This window comes from Chrysemys picta, chromosome 2 (assembly GCF_011386835.1).
Source record: "Chrysemys picta bellii isolate R12L10 chromosome 2, ASM1138683v2, whole genome shotgun sequence".
Taxonomy (NCBI): domain Eukaryota; kingdom Metazoa; phylum Chordata; order Testudines; family Emydidae; genus Chrysemys; species Chrysemys picta.
Window position 1 is genome coordinate 264,596,286 of NC_088792.1, and position 15,685 is coordinate 264,611,970.

At 47.1% G+C, this 15,685-nt stretch overlaps 2 protein-coding genes across 2 annotated transcripts in view; both read right to left on the bottom strand.

Moving 5' to 3' along the window:
- Positions 1 to 15,685, bottom strand: part of EIF3H (eukaryotic translation initiation factor 3 subunit H) — a 142,571-nt gene that overhangs the window by 31,222 nt on the left and 95,664 nt on the right. The window lies entirely within an intron of this gene.
- Positions 8,402 to 11,069, bottom strand: LOC135981800 (uncharacterized). Its single transcript, XM_065586056.1, has 2 exons — positions 10,027 to 11,069; positions 8,402 to 9,032 (listed from the first exon to the last, which is right to left on the bottom strand). The coding sequence occupies exons 1-2, from the start codon at positions 10,601 to 10,603 to the stop codon at positions 8,557 to 8,559; spliced, it is 1,053 nt and encodes a 350-aa protein (XP_065442128.1). The 5' UTR covers positions 10,604 to 11,069; the 3' UTR covers positions 8,402 to 8,556.

The window sequence follows — 15,685 nt, forward strand, 5'->3', positions numbered from 1 at the left end:
CAATTTTTACAATTATTCCACCCTTAAAAAGGCAAACAATTGTTCAATTTAAATTAACTCTTGCCTTTAAAAAAATAATTGTATTACCCATCTTGAAAGAGAGAGAGAGAGAGAGAGAGAGAGAGAGATTGCTAAGGAATGGTTTACACTACAGAGTTAGGTCGACGCAAGGCAGTTTATGTTGACCTAACTATATAAGTGTCTACACTAAAATTTCGCTCCTGCCCATGTAACTGCCCCGGGATGTCGACTTAACTCCACCTCCTTGAGAGGCAGAGCATCAATGTTGATGTAGTTAGGTCAACGCAGTGTCAGTATAGACACCGCATTGCTTACATTGACTGTTACTGGCTTTCAGAAGCATTCCCACAATTCCCCACACAGACAGTACAGTTGATACTACCACTTCTGGTGAGGACACACATTGCTGATACAAAGAGCAAAGTGTGGACACGCAAAAGTGATTTAATTACTCTGGCAGCTGTATGCCAACATAACTTAGGTCAACCATTTTCTTCTGTACACATGCCCTAAATTGCATCATATTCCAATAAATAATTGAGGTATGTATTATATCCTTATCTAAATCTGCTTGCCAGTGTTCAGGGTACGCTACGTGATGTGTGGTGTTTCAAAGTTTGAGACAAGACTACCTTATCATGGACTTTTCATTCACTGATAAAGTTTGCTCTGGCAAATGCCCATCCAAAGCCAAATTTATCTAGTAGCACGGAGATGGACTGAAAAGGGAAGTTAGTTACCCTTTGTTCTTCGAGATATGTGATCCCTATCTGTGTTTCATTGTGGATACACATGGACTCCATTCAACTAAGACCAGTGAATTCTTGCAAGTAGTGTCCATGCCTGCACCCTCGCTCTCCTTGTACTCTACACAGAGGGGATAAGGGGTGGTTAGACCAACTGCCTCTCCAGTTCCTTCTCTTCCTGCGAATCAGAAAGATCCAAAGCACAAGAAAGGAAGGGTGGGTAGTGGAATACAGATAAGGACCACGCATCTCAAAGAACTCCAGTTACAAAAGGTAACTAACTTCCCTTTCTTCATCGAGTGCTGGTCCCTATATGTATTCCAGTGTGAGTGACTGACAAGCAGTACTCAGAAAGAAGGAAGGTGTGAGGATAGAAGTGGAATGGCGGCTTGTGGAACTGCTGTCCACAAAGGAGACATCATCAATGGAGCCACTTACAGAATCTCTGGGAAGAAACAGTTTGTCCTCAAACTCGTTCAGCTATGGCAACAAACAGTCCAGGTGACTTTCTGATCTGTTTTGTTCTCTGCAGTTAAAATACCAATGCTTGCATTGAGGGAATAAAGTCTGTTCTCTTTGCTGAAAGCATCATGCCTCAGGAAGAATACAGGTAAGTGGATAGTCTGATTTATGTGAAATTCCGAAACTATCTTAGAATCTCGGTGCAGTTATAGAGAGACTGTCTTTATGGAATATTATCTATTGTGGGTCTGCAATTAGGGCTCCAGGTTCACCTACTCATCTAGATTAAATGATGGCAATGAAGAAAGTGACTTTTATTGACAGGTGAAACAATGAACATATAGCTAGGGGTGAGAAGAGTGGCTAAGTGAATGCCCAAAGTACTAAGTTATGGTCCGAAGGACAGACTTGCTTCATTACCAGTGGAAAGGTTCTTAGTAAACTTCTTAAGAACCTAGACCATGGCTAGGTGAGTAGAGAGAGTAGCTGTTCATTGGTGCGTGACACACAATGACTGCCGCCAGGTGAAGCCACAGCAAACTACAGGAAAGGCCCACTGTCTTAAGGTAAGGAGATAATCCAAGATAGCAGGAATACCCACTGTCTCTGAAGTACTTTGACTTGGCTAGATAACATTTTTTGGTGGAGTCCTTCCTGCTATTATTGAGAACGGCTTGCACAATTTTGGAGCAGGAATATTCTAGGTCTGACGCCCATCCAAATACCAAACTGTGAAGTGAAGAGCATCTGGGTTGGGATGCCTGACCCTGTCAGTCTCTTAAGTAAAGAGATCTGGGAAGGGTTGAATGCTGATAGTTGAACAGGTTGACATTTTTAGGAGATCTGGGAACCAGAACTATCATGATGAAGATGACCTGTGCTCAGTCCTGTTGAATTTTCTGAAGACTCATGGGTAGCAAGGACAGGAGGAAAAGCATAGTTCAAGTGTTCCGTCCAAGACAGTAGGAGAGCATCACTTCTGGAGTACTGACCTTGAGCTCCCATGGAGCATCAGATGTTGTACTTCCTGTTCACCTTGGAGGTGAACACGCCCAGGTGGGGGTCCCTCAAAGTGAAGGTGCTATTCATCACTAAATTGTATAATTCCAACTCAGGATCCACCATGAAGTGCCTGCTGAGGTTGTCCATCAATTAATTCTGGACTCCTGGAAGGTACACTGCCAACAGAGTGATTTGGTTTCTGACACACCAGTTCCATAAACTGTCTGCTTCTACATACAGTGGAATAGATCTTGCCCTTCCCAGCTTCTTTATGAAGAATATGGTTGTTATTTTGTCTGACATTACTGGGGAGAGAGAGGGAATATTACTCTGTATTACAACACAGACCCTGGTGTTGTGCCTATAGGTCCCATGGACACCAACAGGGCCAGTATGACGGGTCAAAAGTGAGTTGCAGTGGTCCCCAGGGCATGGGGTACAACCAAGTCCTCAGGGGGATGTCCCAGCTTGTGTGAACAAGGCTGGGACCAGTAAATTCTCAATCTCCTGTCCGGATTAATCTTTCTCAAGGGAGGTGTTCCTCCATTACATCTGATTACCCAATGCCAAAAAGATCAGATCCAATTCAGTTAGCCATATTGTTGGTGCTGTTGACTGAATGTCACAACTAGAACATGGGATGGGGAATGGACTTCTCTCAGAGCCTGCAACTCCTGCTGGGGTTAAAATCTCCCTGCCGAGAATTTGTCCTGACAACAGGGGAGATTGTGGATGTAGGAAAACAAAAATGTTCTCCACTTCCCCCGTGGGAGTGTGAGGTCCCTGGTCAGCAGATCTATACAGGATCACAGCAGTACCACTGGTGAATAAGGCTCCTATCTACTGCTCTTCACCTGTACCGGCATGTGACGCTGGCAGACCAGGTGCCAGCTCACGCCAAAGCCCCTAGGCCTCAACTGAACATGGACAAATGCACAGAAGAAAATCAGTCTGGCTCACCTGTATGTTAATATAGTTAAACAGGTATTAGATTTATAAAAATGTGTTTAGACTTATGAAATGCTTGTAAGTTGCTGCATTATTAATCTAATTTATAACATCTATACCCCAATGTTATGTTATATTGAATGCTTGCACTGAAAAAATTTGTAACCATGTAACTCAAACAGGAAAGAAGCATTAACTAATGTAAAATGCTGGCTTTCTACAGAAAGTGTTAGGTCCTGCCCACCAAGGCGGCCCACTGAAACCTAATGAGCCATTGTGAAACAAAGACTTTGTTAATTGCATTCGTCCCCACACCTAATGAAGAGGAGATGTACATAAACTCATCCCATCAGCTTGAACTCTGGGAGAAGGGGTTAAAATCCCTAACAAGAAGATTCTGTCTTTCTATGTTGTTTGGACTTTGGAGAGGGCAAGTTTTCTAAGCATAACCAAGGAATTCCCAATTGCTCAGCCTGGGTTAACCCTAAAGGACATACAGAGCTTGCTTATTACAGAAGCTTCTACCATCTTTTGGAACCTAAGACTAACTCATTAGTGTGTCGTGACAGGTTTTAGAGTAGCAGCCGTGTTAGTCTGTATCCACAAAAAGAAGAACAGGAGTACTTGTGGCACCTTAGAGACTAACAAATTTATTAGAGCATAAGCTTTCGTGGACTACAGCCCACTTCGAGTCCACGAAAGCTTATGCTCTAATAAATTTGTTAGTCTCTAAGGTGCCACAAGTACTCCTGTTCTTTTTTCATTAGTGTGTGTATGTTGACCTACTTTAACCTTGTAAACGACTCATTTCTTTTTCTTAGTTAATCTTTAGTTAGTTTATTAGAGGATTGACAACAAGCATTGACTTGGGTGAAAGATCTAAGGTGCAACTGACCTGGGTTAAGTGACTTGTCCTTTGGGACTGGGAGTAACTGGAATGTTGTTGTGATTTTTGGTGTAAGGGACCATCTATCACAAAGGTAAGCTTGCCTGGGTGGTAAAATAGATTTGAGTACGCAAGGGGGCTATCTGTGTCCATGGTAAGGCTGCTATAGCGCCTGAGGAGTTTACAATTGATGAAATCTAAGTATACAACTCACAACCAATTTGGAGTTTTCACCCTGTTTCTTAACAGTCTGTCCTGAGGTTGGTACTCTCACTCTTGAGCCACTCCAGACAGCGTGACACAGCAGATCCCGGTCCTTTGACTGGTGCAGAGTCCAAAAATCGGGGAGCTTTGCTCCTATGTGCCTTTTTACCATCAAGCTTAGGACAGTCTAAGTCCTTGTAACATGGGCATGAAGTCTCACCCAACTTGGACAGAACTGGGAAGGGATCTGAGCTCTTCAGAGTGGATTTCAAAGGGGTTCTACTCTTGTGCTTATGAGAGTGACCCTTGTTTTCATGGTGGAAACTCAACAAAGAACCCAGAGTTCCTGCTTCTGCCTCAAACCGTATGCTAGAAGATGTGTGTGATGGGTTGGGTCACAGAAGCCCCTTTGGGAACTGCCACCTGATGTTCCTAGACTACCTCTGAGCCCGTTTTCCCTGCCAACTTGGGACTTCAGTACCTTGCCTTATTTGAGCCAGACATGCTTACTTGCTGCAAACACAGATCCAAGTCTGAACCACGTCCCCCACAAGCTGCAGGCTTAACTGAAAACAGCTTAAGAAGTGCTCCTGTCTCCAACACCCAGATACCCAGTTCCCAATGGGGTCCAAACCCCAAATAAATCCGTTTTACTCTGTATAAAGCTTATACAGGGTAAACTCAAATTGTTCCCCTCTATAACGTTGATAGAGAGAGATGCACAGCTGTTTGTTCCCCCCTTCCCCAAGGTATCAATTCTGGGTTACTTAATAAGTAATAAGTGATTTTATTAAATACAAGAAGCAGGATTTAAGTGGTTCCAAGTAATAACAGACAGAACAAAGAAAATTACCAAACAAAATAAAATAAAACATGCAAGTCTAAGCCTAATACAGTAGGAAACAATGCAGGTAAATCTCACCCTCAGAGATGTTCCAATAAGCTTCTTTGACAGACTAGCCACCTTCTAGTCTGGGCCCAATCCTTTCCCCTGGTACAGTCATTGTTCCAGCTCAGGTGGTAGCTAGGGGATTTCTCATGACTGCCGCCCTCTTTGTTCTGTTCCACCCCCTTATGTATCTTTGGCACAAGCAGTGGTGTAGCCAGCTTTTAAGAGGAGGGGGAGCAAACCTAAAAAAGGTGCCCCCCCTTGGCTCCTCCTCCGGCCGCTCCATGCCCCCCCCCCGGCTGGCTCCTCCGGCCGCATGGCTGACCGTCCCCTCCCACCCCCCAACTCCTCCGGCCGCGTGCCCACCACCCCCGCATGGCTGCTGGCCACGCTGTGGGTGGCCAGCCTGTGCCCCCCTGGCTCCTCTGGCCGCGGCTACGGGGCCGGGTCGCATGCTGTGCTCTCCTGCTCCTCCGGCCGCGCGCGTTCCTGCCGCCCCCCAATGGCTGCCGGCTGTGCTACTGGCGGCCAGCCTGCACCCCCCCGCCCCGCTCCTCCGGCCGTGTGCCTGCCGCCCCCCCTCCCCATGGCTGCCGGCCACGCTGCAGGCGGCCAGCCTGCGGCCCCCTTGCTCCTCCAGCCAGCGGCCGCCTTTGGAAAGGCGCCGCTTTTGGCAAATTTGCGGAGGGGAAGTGGCTGCTTCCCCTGCACCCCGCTAGCTACGCTACTGGACACAAGGCGGGAATCCTTTGTCCCTCTCTGGGTTCCCACCCCTCCTTCTAAATGGAAAAGCACCAGGTTAAACATGGATTCCAGTTCAGGTGACATGATCACATGTCACTGTAAGACTTCATTACTCACTTGCCAGCACACAGATATACAGGAAGACTTACAAGTAAACAGAGCCATTTACAACCAATTGTCCTGGTTAACGGGAGCCATCAAGATTCCACAAAAAGAAGAACAGGAGTACTTGTGGCACCTTAGGCCTTGTCTACACTACGAGAGTAGTTCGATTTTACTTGCATCGAATTTTTGTAATCGATATTGCAAAGTCGAACGTGTGTGTCCACACTAAGGACAGTAATTCGACTTTGTGCGTCCACACTAACGGTGATAGCGTCTACATTCGAAGCGGTGCACTGTGGTCAGCTATCCCACAGTTCCCGCAGTCCCCTCTGCCCATTGGAATTCTGGGTGTAGCCGGCAATGCCTTCTGGGTAACAAAATGAGTCGAGGGTGCTTTTGGGAAACTGTTGTCATCCGTCCATCACTCCCGCCCTCCCTCCCTGAAAGCACCGGCGGGAAAACAGTTCGCGCGCTTTTCCAGTCATTGACAGCGCGGACGCCACTGTACTCCGAGCATGGAGCCCGCTGCGACCATCGCTGCAGTTGTGGCCGCTCTCAACGTCTCGCAGCTTATCATAAAGGTTTCCCTGAGGCAGATGCAGAAAAGTCAGGCGAGGAGGCTACGGCACCGCGGTGATGTCCTGAAGTCTGAGAGTAGCACAGACCTGTCAGAAAGCAGGCGACCCAGCGCCGAGGACATCACAGTGGCAATGGGTCATGTTGATGCCGTGGAACGGCGATTCTGGGCACGGGAAACAAGCACTGAGTGGTGGGACCGCATAGTGCTGCAGGTCTGGGATGAATCCCAGTGGCTGCGAAACTTTCGCATGCGGAAGGGAACTTTCCTGGAACTTTGTGAGTTGCTGTCCCCTGCCCTGAAGCGCAGTGACACCCGGTTGCGAGCTGCACTGAGTGTACAGAAGCGAGTGGCCATAGCCCTCTGGAAGCTTGCAATGCCAGACAGCTACCGGTCAGTCGCGAACCAGTTTGGGGTGGGCAAATCTACCGTGGGGGTTGTTGTGATGCAAGTAGCCAAGGCAATTGTTGATGTACTGCTGCCAAAGGTAGTGACCCTGGGAAACGTGGAGGCGATCATAGATGGCTTCGCAGCGATGGGATTCCCAAACTGCGGTGGGGCCATAGATGGAACTCACATCCCTATCCTGGCACCGGACCACCAGGCCACCCAGTACATTAACCGAAAGGGCTACTTTTCCATGGTGCTGCAAGCACTGGTGGACCACAGGGGACGTTTTACCAACATCTACGTGGGATGGCCGGGCAAGGTTCATGACGCTCGTGTTTTCAGGAACTCTGGTCTGTTTAGACGGCTGCAACAAGGTATTTACTTCCCGGACCACAAAATAACTGTTGGGGATGTGGAGATGCCTATAGTCATCCTCGGGGACCCAGCCTACCCGCTAATGCCCTGGCTCATGAAGCCCTATACTGGCGCCCTGGACACTGAAAAAGAACTCTTCAACTACCGGCTGAGCAAGTGCAGAATGGTGGTGGAGTGTGCTTTTGGCCGTCTCAAGGGGAGATGGAGAAGCTTACTGACTCGCTGTGATCTCAGCGAAACCAATATCCCCATTGTTATAGCAGCTTGCTGTGTGCTCCACAATCTCTGTGAGAGCAAGGGGGAGACCTTTATGGCGGGGTGGGAGGTTGAGGAAAATAGCCTGGCTGGTGATTACTCACAGCCAGACAGCCGGGCGATTAGAAGAGACCAGCGGGAAGCGCTGTGCATCCGGGAGGCTTTGAAAGCAAAGTTCCTGAGTGAGCAGGGTAACCTGTGACTTTATAGTTTGTGTACTGAGAAGCTAAACCTGCCCCCGTTTCTTTACCCAGGTAATGTTGACTATCCTATTCAGTTACATACCCCCTTCACCCCCCCTCCAACACACGTGTCGAAATAAAAATAGTTCTACTTTGTTAAAGCACACCGTTTTCTTTAATACTGTTTTCGCGGGAATTTTTTAAAACTGGGACGCAGACTGTGGTGCGGGGCGGGTGTAGTGTTGTGACGCGAATGCAGCTTCTAAACTCAAGGATTGACAGGCTCCGCTGCGGTGGGATGCTTGTTTCAACGGAGCCTGTCACCCCTCCTGATCGGGACTGTGTGTATGGGGGGTCTATTTGACTTTGTGGCAGGGGGAGGACGGTTACAGATCCCATGCTGTGTGGCTCTGTCATCCTGCCTAAGGACCGGCGCTTAAGATCTGTAACTGCCCTCCCCCGCCACAAAGTCACAGAGCAACCCACCCCCCCCCAACATTACATCAAAACAACCTCCCAGACTAACCGGGGCAACTAGTCACTGCATCACTGCACTGTGTATGTGCCCTGCTGCTGTGCCTGCCCCCGACTATGTACCCTGCCAAAGGAGACTGTCCTGTCCAATTACCAACCCCCTTTCCCCTCCTCCTCCAAAAGAACATGATTGAAACAGTAGTTAACAGAAACGAATTTTTTATTATCAACTACACATGGCATTGGGAGATGAAACTTGGACGGGGGCTTGTGTCAGGCGGGAAGGAAAGAACTTTTCAAATTTTGGGAAATGAGAGCCTTCTGCTACTAGAGCTCTCTGCAGGGGTGGAGTGAGACTTAGCAGGGACTCTGCCGCCTCTCCTTCTTTGCACTTTGGGTGAGGTGGGTATGGGACTTGGTGGCGGGGGAGGGCGGTTAGAGATGGACTGCAGCGGGGCTCTGTCCTCCTGCCTCCGTTCCTGCAGAACATCCACAAGGCGCCGGAGCGTGTCCGTTTGCTCCCTCAGTAGTCCAAGCAGCGTTTGAGTCGCCTGCTGGTCTTCCTGCCGCCACCTCTCCTCCCGATCCATGTTGGCTTGGTGCATTCGGGTCAAGTTCTCCCGCCACTGGGTCTGCTGTGCTGCCTGGGCTTGGGAAGAGGCCATAAGCTCAGAGAACATGTCCTCCCGTGTCCTCTTCTTCCTACGCCTAATCCGCGCTAGCCTCTGGGAGTGTGATTCCAGGCTAGGTTGTGAGACAGTCGCAGACGGGGCTGTGGAAATGGGAAAAAGGGAGTGAATTCCTCAGAAAGATAAATGTAGTTGTGAACAAAGAACATAGTCTTTCTCTGTGAACAAGACCATGCACAGCACCTTTCACATGCGCACTCAGCACAAGGTCGAATTCTCGGCCTTCGCATTCAGCGCCTGGGGTCTTGAACAGCACATTTGAGAAGCGAGGCAGCACAACGGAATTTCTGTTGCAGGCAGACATGGTAAGCCGTACACTTGTGGCAGTTTAAAACTTTTATATTACCACTGGCCTCATTTCACATTTAAATCAATGTCAGTCCCTGCTGCCAGCAATCCGGCAAGCGGGAACTCTGCCCCTGTCCCACCCCCTCGCGGCTGTCCCCGGGAACGATCCCTTTCGGCTGCCCCTCTCCCGCCTCCACCGCGTGGCTGCAAACCAGCGGTTACAGTTCTGTAAAGGAACGGGAAAGCAGTCCCAACACTAACATTCCCCTACCTAATTAAAAGCAAGTCACCATGGCCGACATCACCCTGATGAGGATCTCCGAGAGCGACAAAGAGAGAATGCTCCGGGAAAGCCTCCAAAGACCAGGGCCGTATGCCGCCCTGCTGTGCAGAGCAATGATCCCGGAGTACTTGATAATCTCGTGGCGCGGCAACGTGTCGTACTTCGGAGGACCCAATAAGGCCGCTCTCCCCAAGAACCTCATGCAACAGCTTTCAAGTTACCTCCAGGAGAGCTTCATCGAGATGTCCCAGGAGGATTACTGCTCTATCCCCGGACACATAGACCGCATTTTACTGTAGCTGCAGTAGCAGGGAATAAACAGTAGAGCGGCTTGTGCAGGACAATCACTGAAAACCGGACATTGCTAGATTTCTTTTCAAAACTTGCACTGCCCATTACTAAACCGTTAAGCGCCTAGGGCACACTAATCATGAACAACCCATTCTTTTAATTGTTAATATTCCTGTTTTGTTAAAAACAAATGTTTAGATGTTTACAACACTTACTGGCTGATCCTTCACCAGATTCTGTGTCCGGGGTAACGGCTGGGGACGCTTCGTAGGGGATCTCTGTAAGGGTGATGAAGAGATCCTGGCTGTCGGGGAAATCAGCGTTGTGAGAGCTGCCGACTGCCTCGCCCTCCTCATCTCCTTCCTCATCTTCCCCGTCCCCTAACATGTCCGAGGAACCGGCCGTGGACAGTATCCCATCCTCAGAGTCCACGGTCACTGGTGGGGTAGTGGTGGCGGCAGCACCGAGGATGGAATGCAGTGCCTCGTAGAAACGGGATGTCTGGGGATGGGATCCGGAGCGTCCGTTTGCCTCTTTGGTCTTCTGGTAGCCTTGTCTCAGCTCCTTGATTTTCACGCGGCACTGCGTTGCATCCCGGCTGTATCCTCTCTCTGCCATGTCTTTAGAGATCTTCTCGTAGATCTTTGCATTCCTTCTTTTGGATCGCAGCTCGGAAAGCACGGACTCATCGCCCCACACAGCGATGAGATCCAAGACTTCACGATCAGTCCATGCTGGGGCTCTCTTTCTATTCCCAGACTGCACGGCCATCACTGCTGGAGAGCTCTGCATCGTTGCCAGTGCTGCTGTGCTCGCCACGATGTCCAGACAGGAAATGAGATTCAAACTGGCCAGACAGGAAAAGGAATTCAAATTCAAATTTTCCCGGGGCTTTTCCTGTGTGGCTGGTCAGAGCATCCGAGCTCGCACTGCTGTCCAGAGCGTCAACAGAGTGGTGCACTGTGGGATAGCTCCCGGAGCTATTAGCGTCGATTTCCATCCACACCTAGCCTAATTCGACATGGCCATGTCGAATTTAGCGCTACTCCCCTCGTCGGGGAGGAGTACAGAAGTCGAATTAAAGAGACCTCTATGTCGAACTAAATAGCATCGCAGTGTGGACGGGTGCAGGGTTAATTCGATTTAACGGCGCTAACTTCGACATAAACGCCTAATGTAGACCAGGCCTTAGAGACTAACAAATTTATTAGAGCATAAGCTTTCGTGGACTACAGCCCACTTCTTCGGATGCATATAGAATGGAACATATAATGAGGAGATATATATACACACATACAGAGAGCATAAACAGGTGGGAGTTGTCTTACCAACTCTGAGAGGCCAATTAATTGAGAGAAAAAAAACTTTTGAAGTGATAATCAAGCTAGCCGAGTACAGACAGTGTACTCCATTACAATCTACATATCACACAGACTATGCTGAGAGACTGTGTCACACACTCTCAAAGAAACTGCGAAACCACCTGATCAGCATCCTATACAGCAAACAGGGAAAGATTAAGAATGAGCTCTCAGAACTGGATACTCTCATAAGAAACCAACCTTCCACACAAACTTCCTCATGGATAGACTTTACAAAAACTAGACAAGCCATTTACAAGACAAACTTTGCCTCTCTACAAAGGAAAAAGGACACTAAACTATCTAAACTGCTACATGCCACAAGCAGCCACAACAGTAGTTCCCTTAACCCACCCAGCAATATTGTTAATCTTTCCAGCTATACTCTTAGCCCAGCAGAAGAGTCTGTCCTATCTCGGGGCCTCTCCTTTTGTCCCTCCAGACCCATGAATATGATACAGTTCTGCGGTGACCTAGAATCCTACTTTCGACGTCTCCGACTCAAAGAATATTTCCAACATACCTCTGAACAGCATACTAACCCACAGAATCCTCCCTACCAGCACTACAAAAAAAAGGATTCTGCATGGACTCCTCCGGACGGTCGAAACAACAGACTGGATTTCTGCATAGATTGCTTCCGTCGACGTGCAAAGGCTGAAATTGTGGAAAAGCAACATCACTTGCCACATAACCTCAGCCATGCTGAACACAACGCCATCTACAGCCTCAGAAACAACCCTGACATCATAATCAAAAAGGCTGACAAAGGAGGTGCTGTCGTCATCATGAATAAATTGGAATATGACCAGGAGGCTGCTAGACAGCTCTCTAACACCACATTCTACAGGCCATTATCCTCTGATCCCACTGAGAATTACCTAAAGAAACTACACCATCTGCTAAAAAAACTCCCTGACAAAGCACAGGAACAAATCCGTACAGACACATGCCTAGAACCCCGACCAGGGGTATTCTATTTGCTACCCAAGATCCATAAACCTGGATATCCTGGACGCCCCATCATCTCAGGCATTGGCACCCTAACATCAGGCTTGTCTGGTTATGTAGACTCTGTCCTAAGACCCTACGCTACCAGCACTCCCAGCTATCTTCGAGACACCACTGACTTCCTGAGGAAACTACAATCCATCGGTGATCTTCCAGAAAACACCATCCTGGCCACTATGGACGTAGAAGCCCTCTACACCAATATTCCACACAAAGATGGACTACAAGCTATCAGGAACAGTATCCCTGATAATGTCACAGCTAACCTGGTGGCTGAACTTTGTGATTTTGTCCTCACCCACAACTATTTCACATTTGGGGACAATATATACCTTCAAGTCAGCGGCACTGCTATGGGTACCCGCATGGCCCCACAATATGCCAACATTTTTATGGCTGACTTAGAACAACGCTTCCTTAGCTCTCGTCCCCTAACGCCCCTACTCTACTTGCGCTACATTGATGACATCTTCATCATCTGGACCCATGGAAAAGAAGCCCTTGAGGAATTTCACCATGATTTCAATAATTTCCATCCCACCATCAACCTCAGCCTAGATCAATCCACACAAGCGGTCCATTTCCTGGACACTACTGTGCTAATAAGCGATGGTCACATCAATACCACCCTATACCGGAAACCTACTGACCGCTACACTTACCTACATGCCTCCAGCTTCCATCCAGGACACACCACACGATCCATTGTCTACAGCCAAGCTCTAAGATATAACCGCATTTGCTCCAATCCCTCGGATAGAGACAAGCACCTACAAGATCTCTATCAAGCATTCTTAAAACTACAATACCCACCTGCTGAAGTGAAAAAACAGATTGACAGAGCCAGACGAGTACCCAGAAGTCACCTCCTACAAGACAGGCCCAACAAAGAAAATAACAGAACACCACTAGCTGTCACCTTCAGCCCCCAACTAAAACCTCTCCAGCGCATCATCAGAGATCTACAACCTATCCTGAAAGATGATCCTTTACTCTCACAGATCTTGGGAGACAGACCTGTCCTCGCTTACAGACAACCCCCCAACCTAAAGCAAATACTCACCAGCAACCACACATCACTGAACAAAACCACTAACCCAGGAACCTATCCTTGTAACAAACCCCGATGCCAACTCTGTCCACATATCTATTCAAGTGACATCATCATAGGACCTAATCACATCAGCCATACCATCAGGGGCTCGTTCACCTGCACATCTACCAATGTGATATATGCCATCATGTGCCAGCAATGCCCCTCTGCCATGTACATTGGCCAAACCGGACAGTCTCTACGCAAAAGAATTAATGGACACAAATCTGACATCAGGAATCAAAATACTCAAAAACCAGTGGGAGAACACTTTAACCTGTCTGGTCATTCAGTGACAGACCTGCGGGTGGCTATATTACAACAGAAAAACTTCAAAAACAGACTCCAAAGAGAGACTGCAGAGCTAGAATTGATATGCAAACTAGACACAATCAACTCCGGTTTGAATAAGGACTGGGAATGGCTGAGCCATTACAAACATTGACTCTATCTCCCCTTGTAAGTACTCTCACACTTCTTATCACACTGTCTGTACTTGGCTAGCTTGATTATCACTTCAAAAGTTTTTTTTTCTCTCAATTAATTGGCCTCTCAGAGTTGGTAAGACAACTCCCACCTGTTTATGCTCTCTGTATGTGTGTATATATATCTCCTCATTATATGTTCCATTCTATATGCATCCGAAGAAGTGGGCTGTAGTCCACGAAAGCTTATGCTCTAATAAATTTGTTAGTCTCTAAGGTGCCACAAGTACTCCTGTTCTTCTTTTTGCGGATACAGACTAACACGGCTGTTACTCTGAAACTTATCAAGATTCCAAACCACCACTAATGGCCCACACTTTACATAATTACAATAGGCCCTCAGAGTTACATTTTATATTCCTAGTTTCAGACATAAGAATGATACATTCATACAAATAGGATGAACACACTCAGTAAACCATAACCTTTGCAAAGAGATGTTAACTGGAATGTTTTATGCTACATGTGCCATGTATGTCATATTTACACTCATAAGCATATTTCTATAAAGCATTATGCGGTGCATCGTCACAATGTGCTCTGTGATGACTCTGGCCAATATAGAGGTGGTGGTGGAGGTTGTCTCTCCCAGGCCTGGATCTGGGAACTGGGGCCTCATTGCTTTCTCCATTAGGTGCTTCTTAAGCCAGAGTTTTCACACCTGACATATCTAGCTGGGAAAGGAATGACAGATACTGCACTCAGCAGATATACGAAATTCTCCAAGGCAGTACAGATAGCACTGGTGGTCACCATTGACCGAGAAGAAACAGGGACAAGGGACAGTTTTTAAAGCCCCATAAGTCTACATAATCTAAATGCCATACTGGAGACGCTAGAGGGTGTGCGGGGGTGGGGATCCTACCTATTACTAAGTATAATATTAAAATTGCTAACACTGACTACACTGAAGAAAGAATAGCTGTATTAAACTCAGAAATATTTACAGATTTGAAGACAGAGGGCAGAAGGAAAGGTTCTGGACACTGGAGATTCCAACTCAGGCTATGCAGCAGTAAGAATGAACTGGAGAGGCAGTACTGGTAGTTCCACACTGCCCAATATATCCTCAGCGAGAAGCATGAAGAGGGGTTGGGCACAGCTGCAGGCCAACAGACACTACTTGCAAGAATTCTCCAGTCAGCTGCAAGGAGCGCATGCACCCACAGTGGAGTACATATATAGACCAGCACTCAAAGAGCAACTAAAGGTTCATGTTAACAAAAACAACTTGAACTATAGTATTCTTTACAAGGAGGACAAACGTTTATTATATCAAGAGATGCAGGTGATGACAATTTTTGTGATGATGTCTCACCGATTTTATCAAATTCTCATAACTTGAATATGTTCTATTTTGGTCATCCTAGTGAAGCTATACTGAAAAATAGCTACAATATTTTATTTCCAACAGCAGTGTGTAAAGGAGTAGTATTTTAAGGTAATAGTTTAACCTCTTTTGAATTACTACCATGTGACAAGTGTATTTAAAAAATGCTATGAACTATAAGAGGGTTTGCCCCATCATTCAGCAGCACAAAACTCCGTTTCTCCTATTTATCTATTAAATATTTACCAAACTATATTACATGTTTCAGACAATGTTCACTCTTAAAATTTAAGAGATGCTTGTTCAAGTAAACATCAAATGCATATGCTAAGAATTAAATACGGATTTTTATTTAATAATGTGCAGACAATTACAAAGGCTACAGATTACCTGAAAACTGTCCTCCACACATAGTCTCCCATGTATTGAATATAAATCTGGACTACATCAATTCTCTTCTCCTACCTCACCCCACGCAAATTAAGTCTGAAAGAAGCAATCCCCATGATTCCAATTCTACTGATAACAGTTCACCGCTTCTCACTGATCCCTCCAATACCCACTTGCATCTGAAGAAGTGAGGTTCTTACCCAT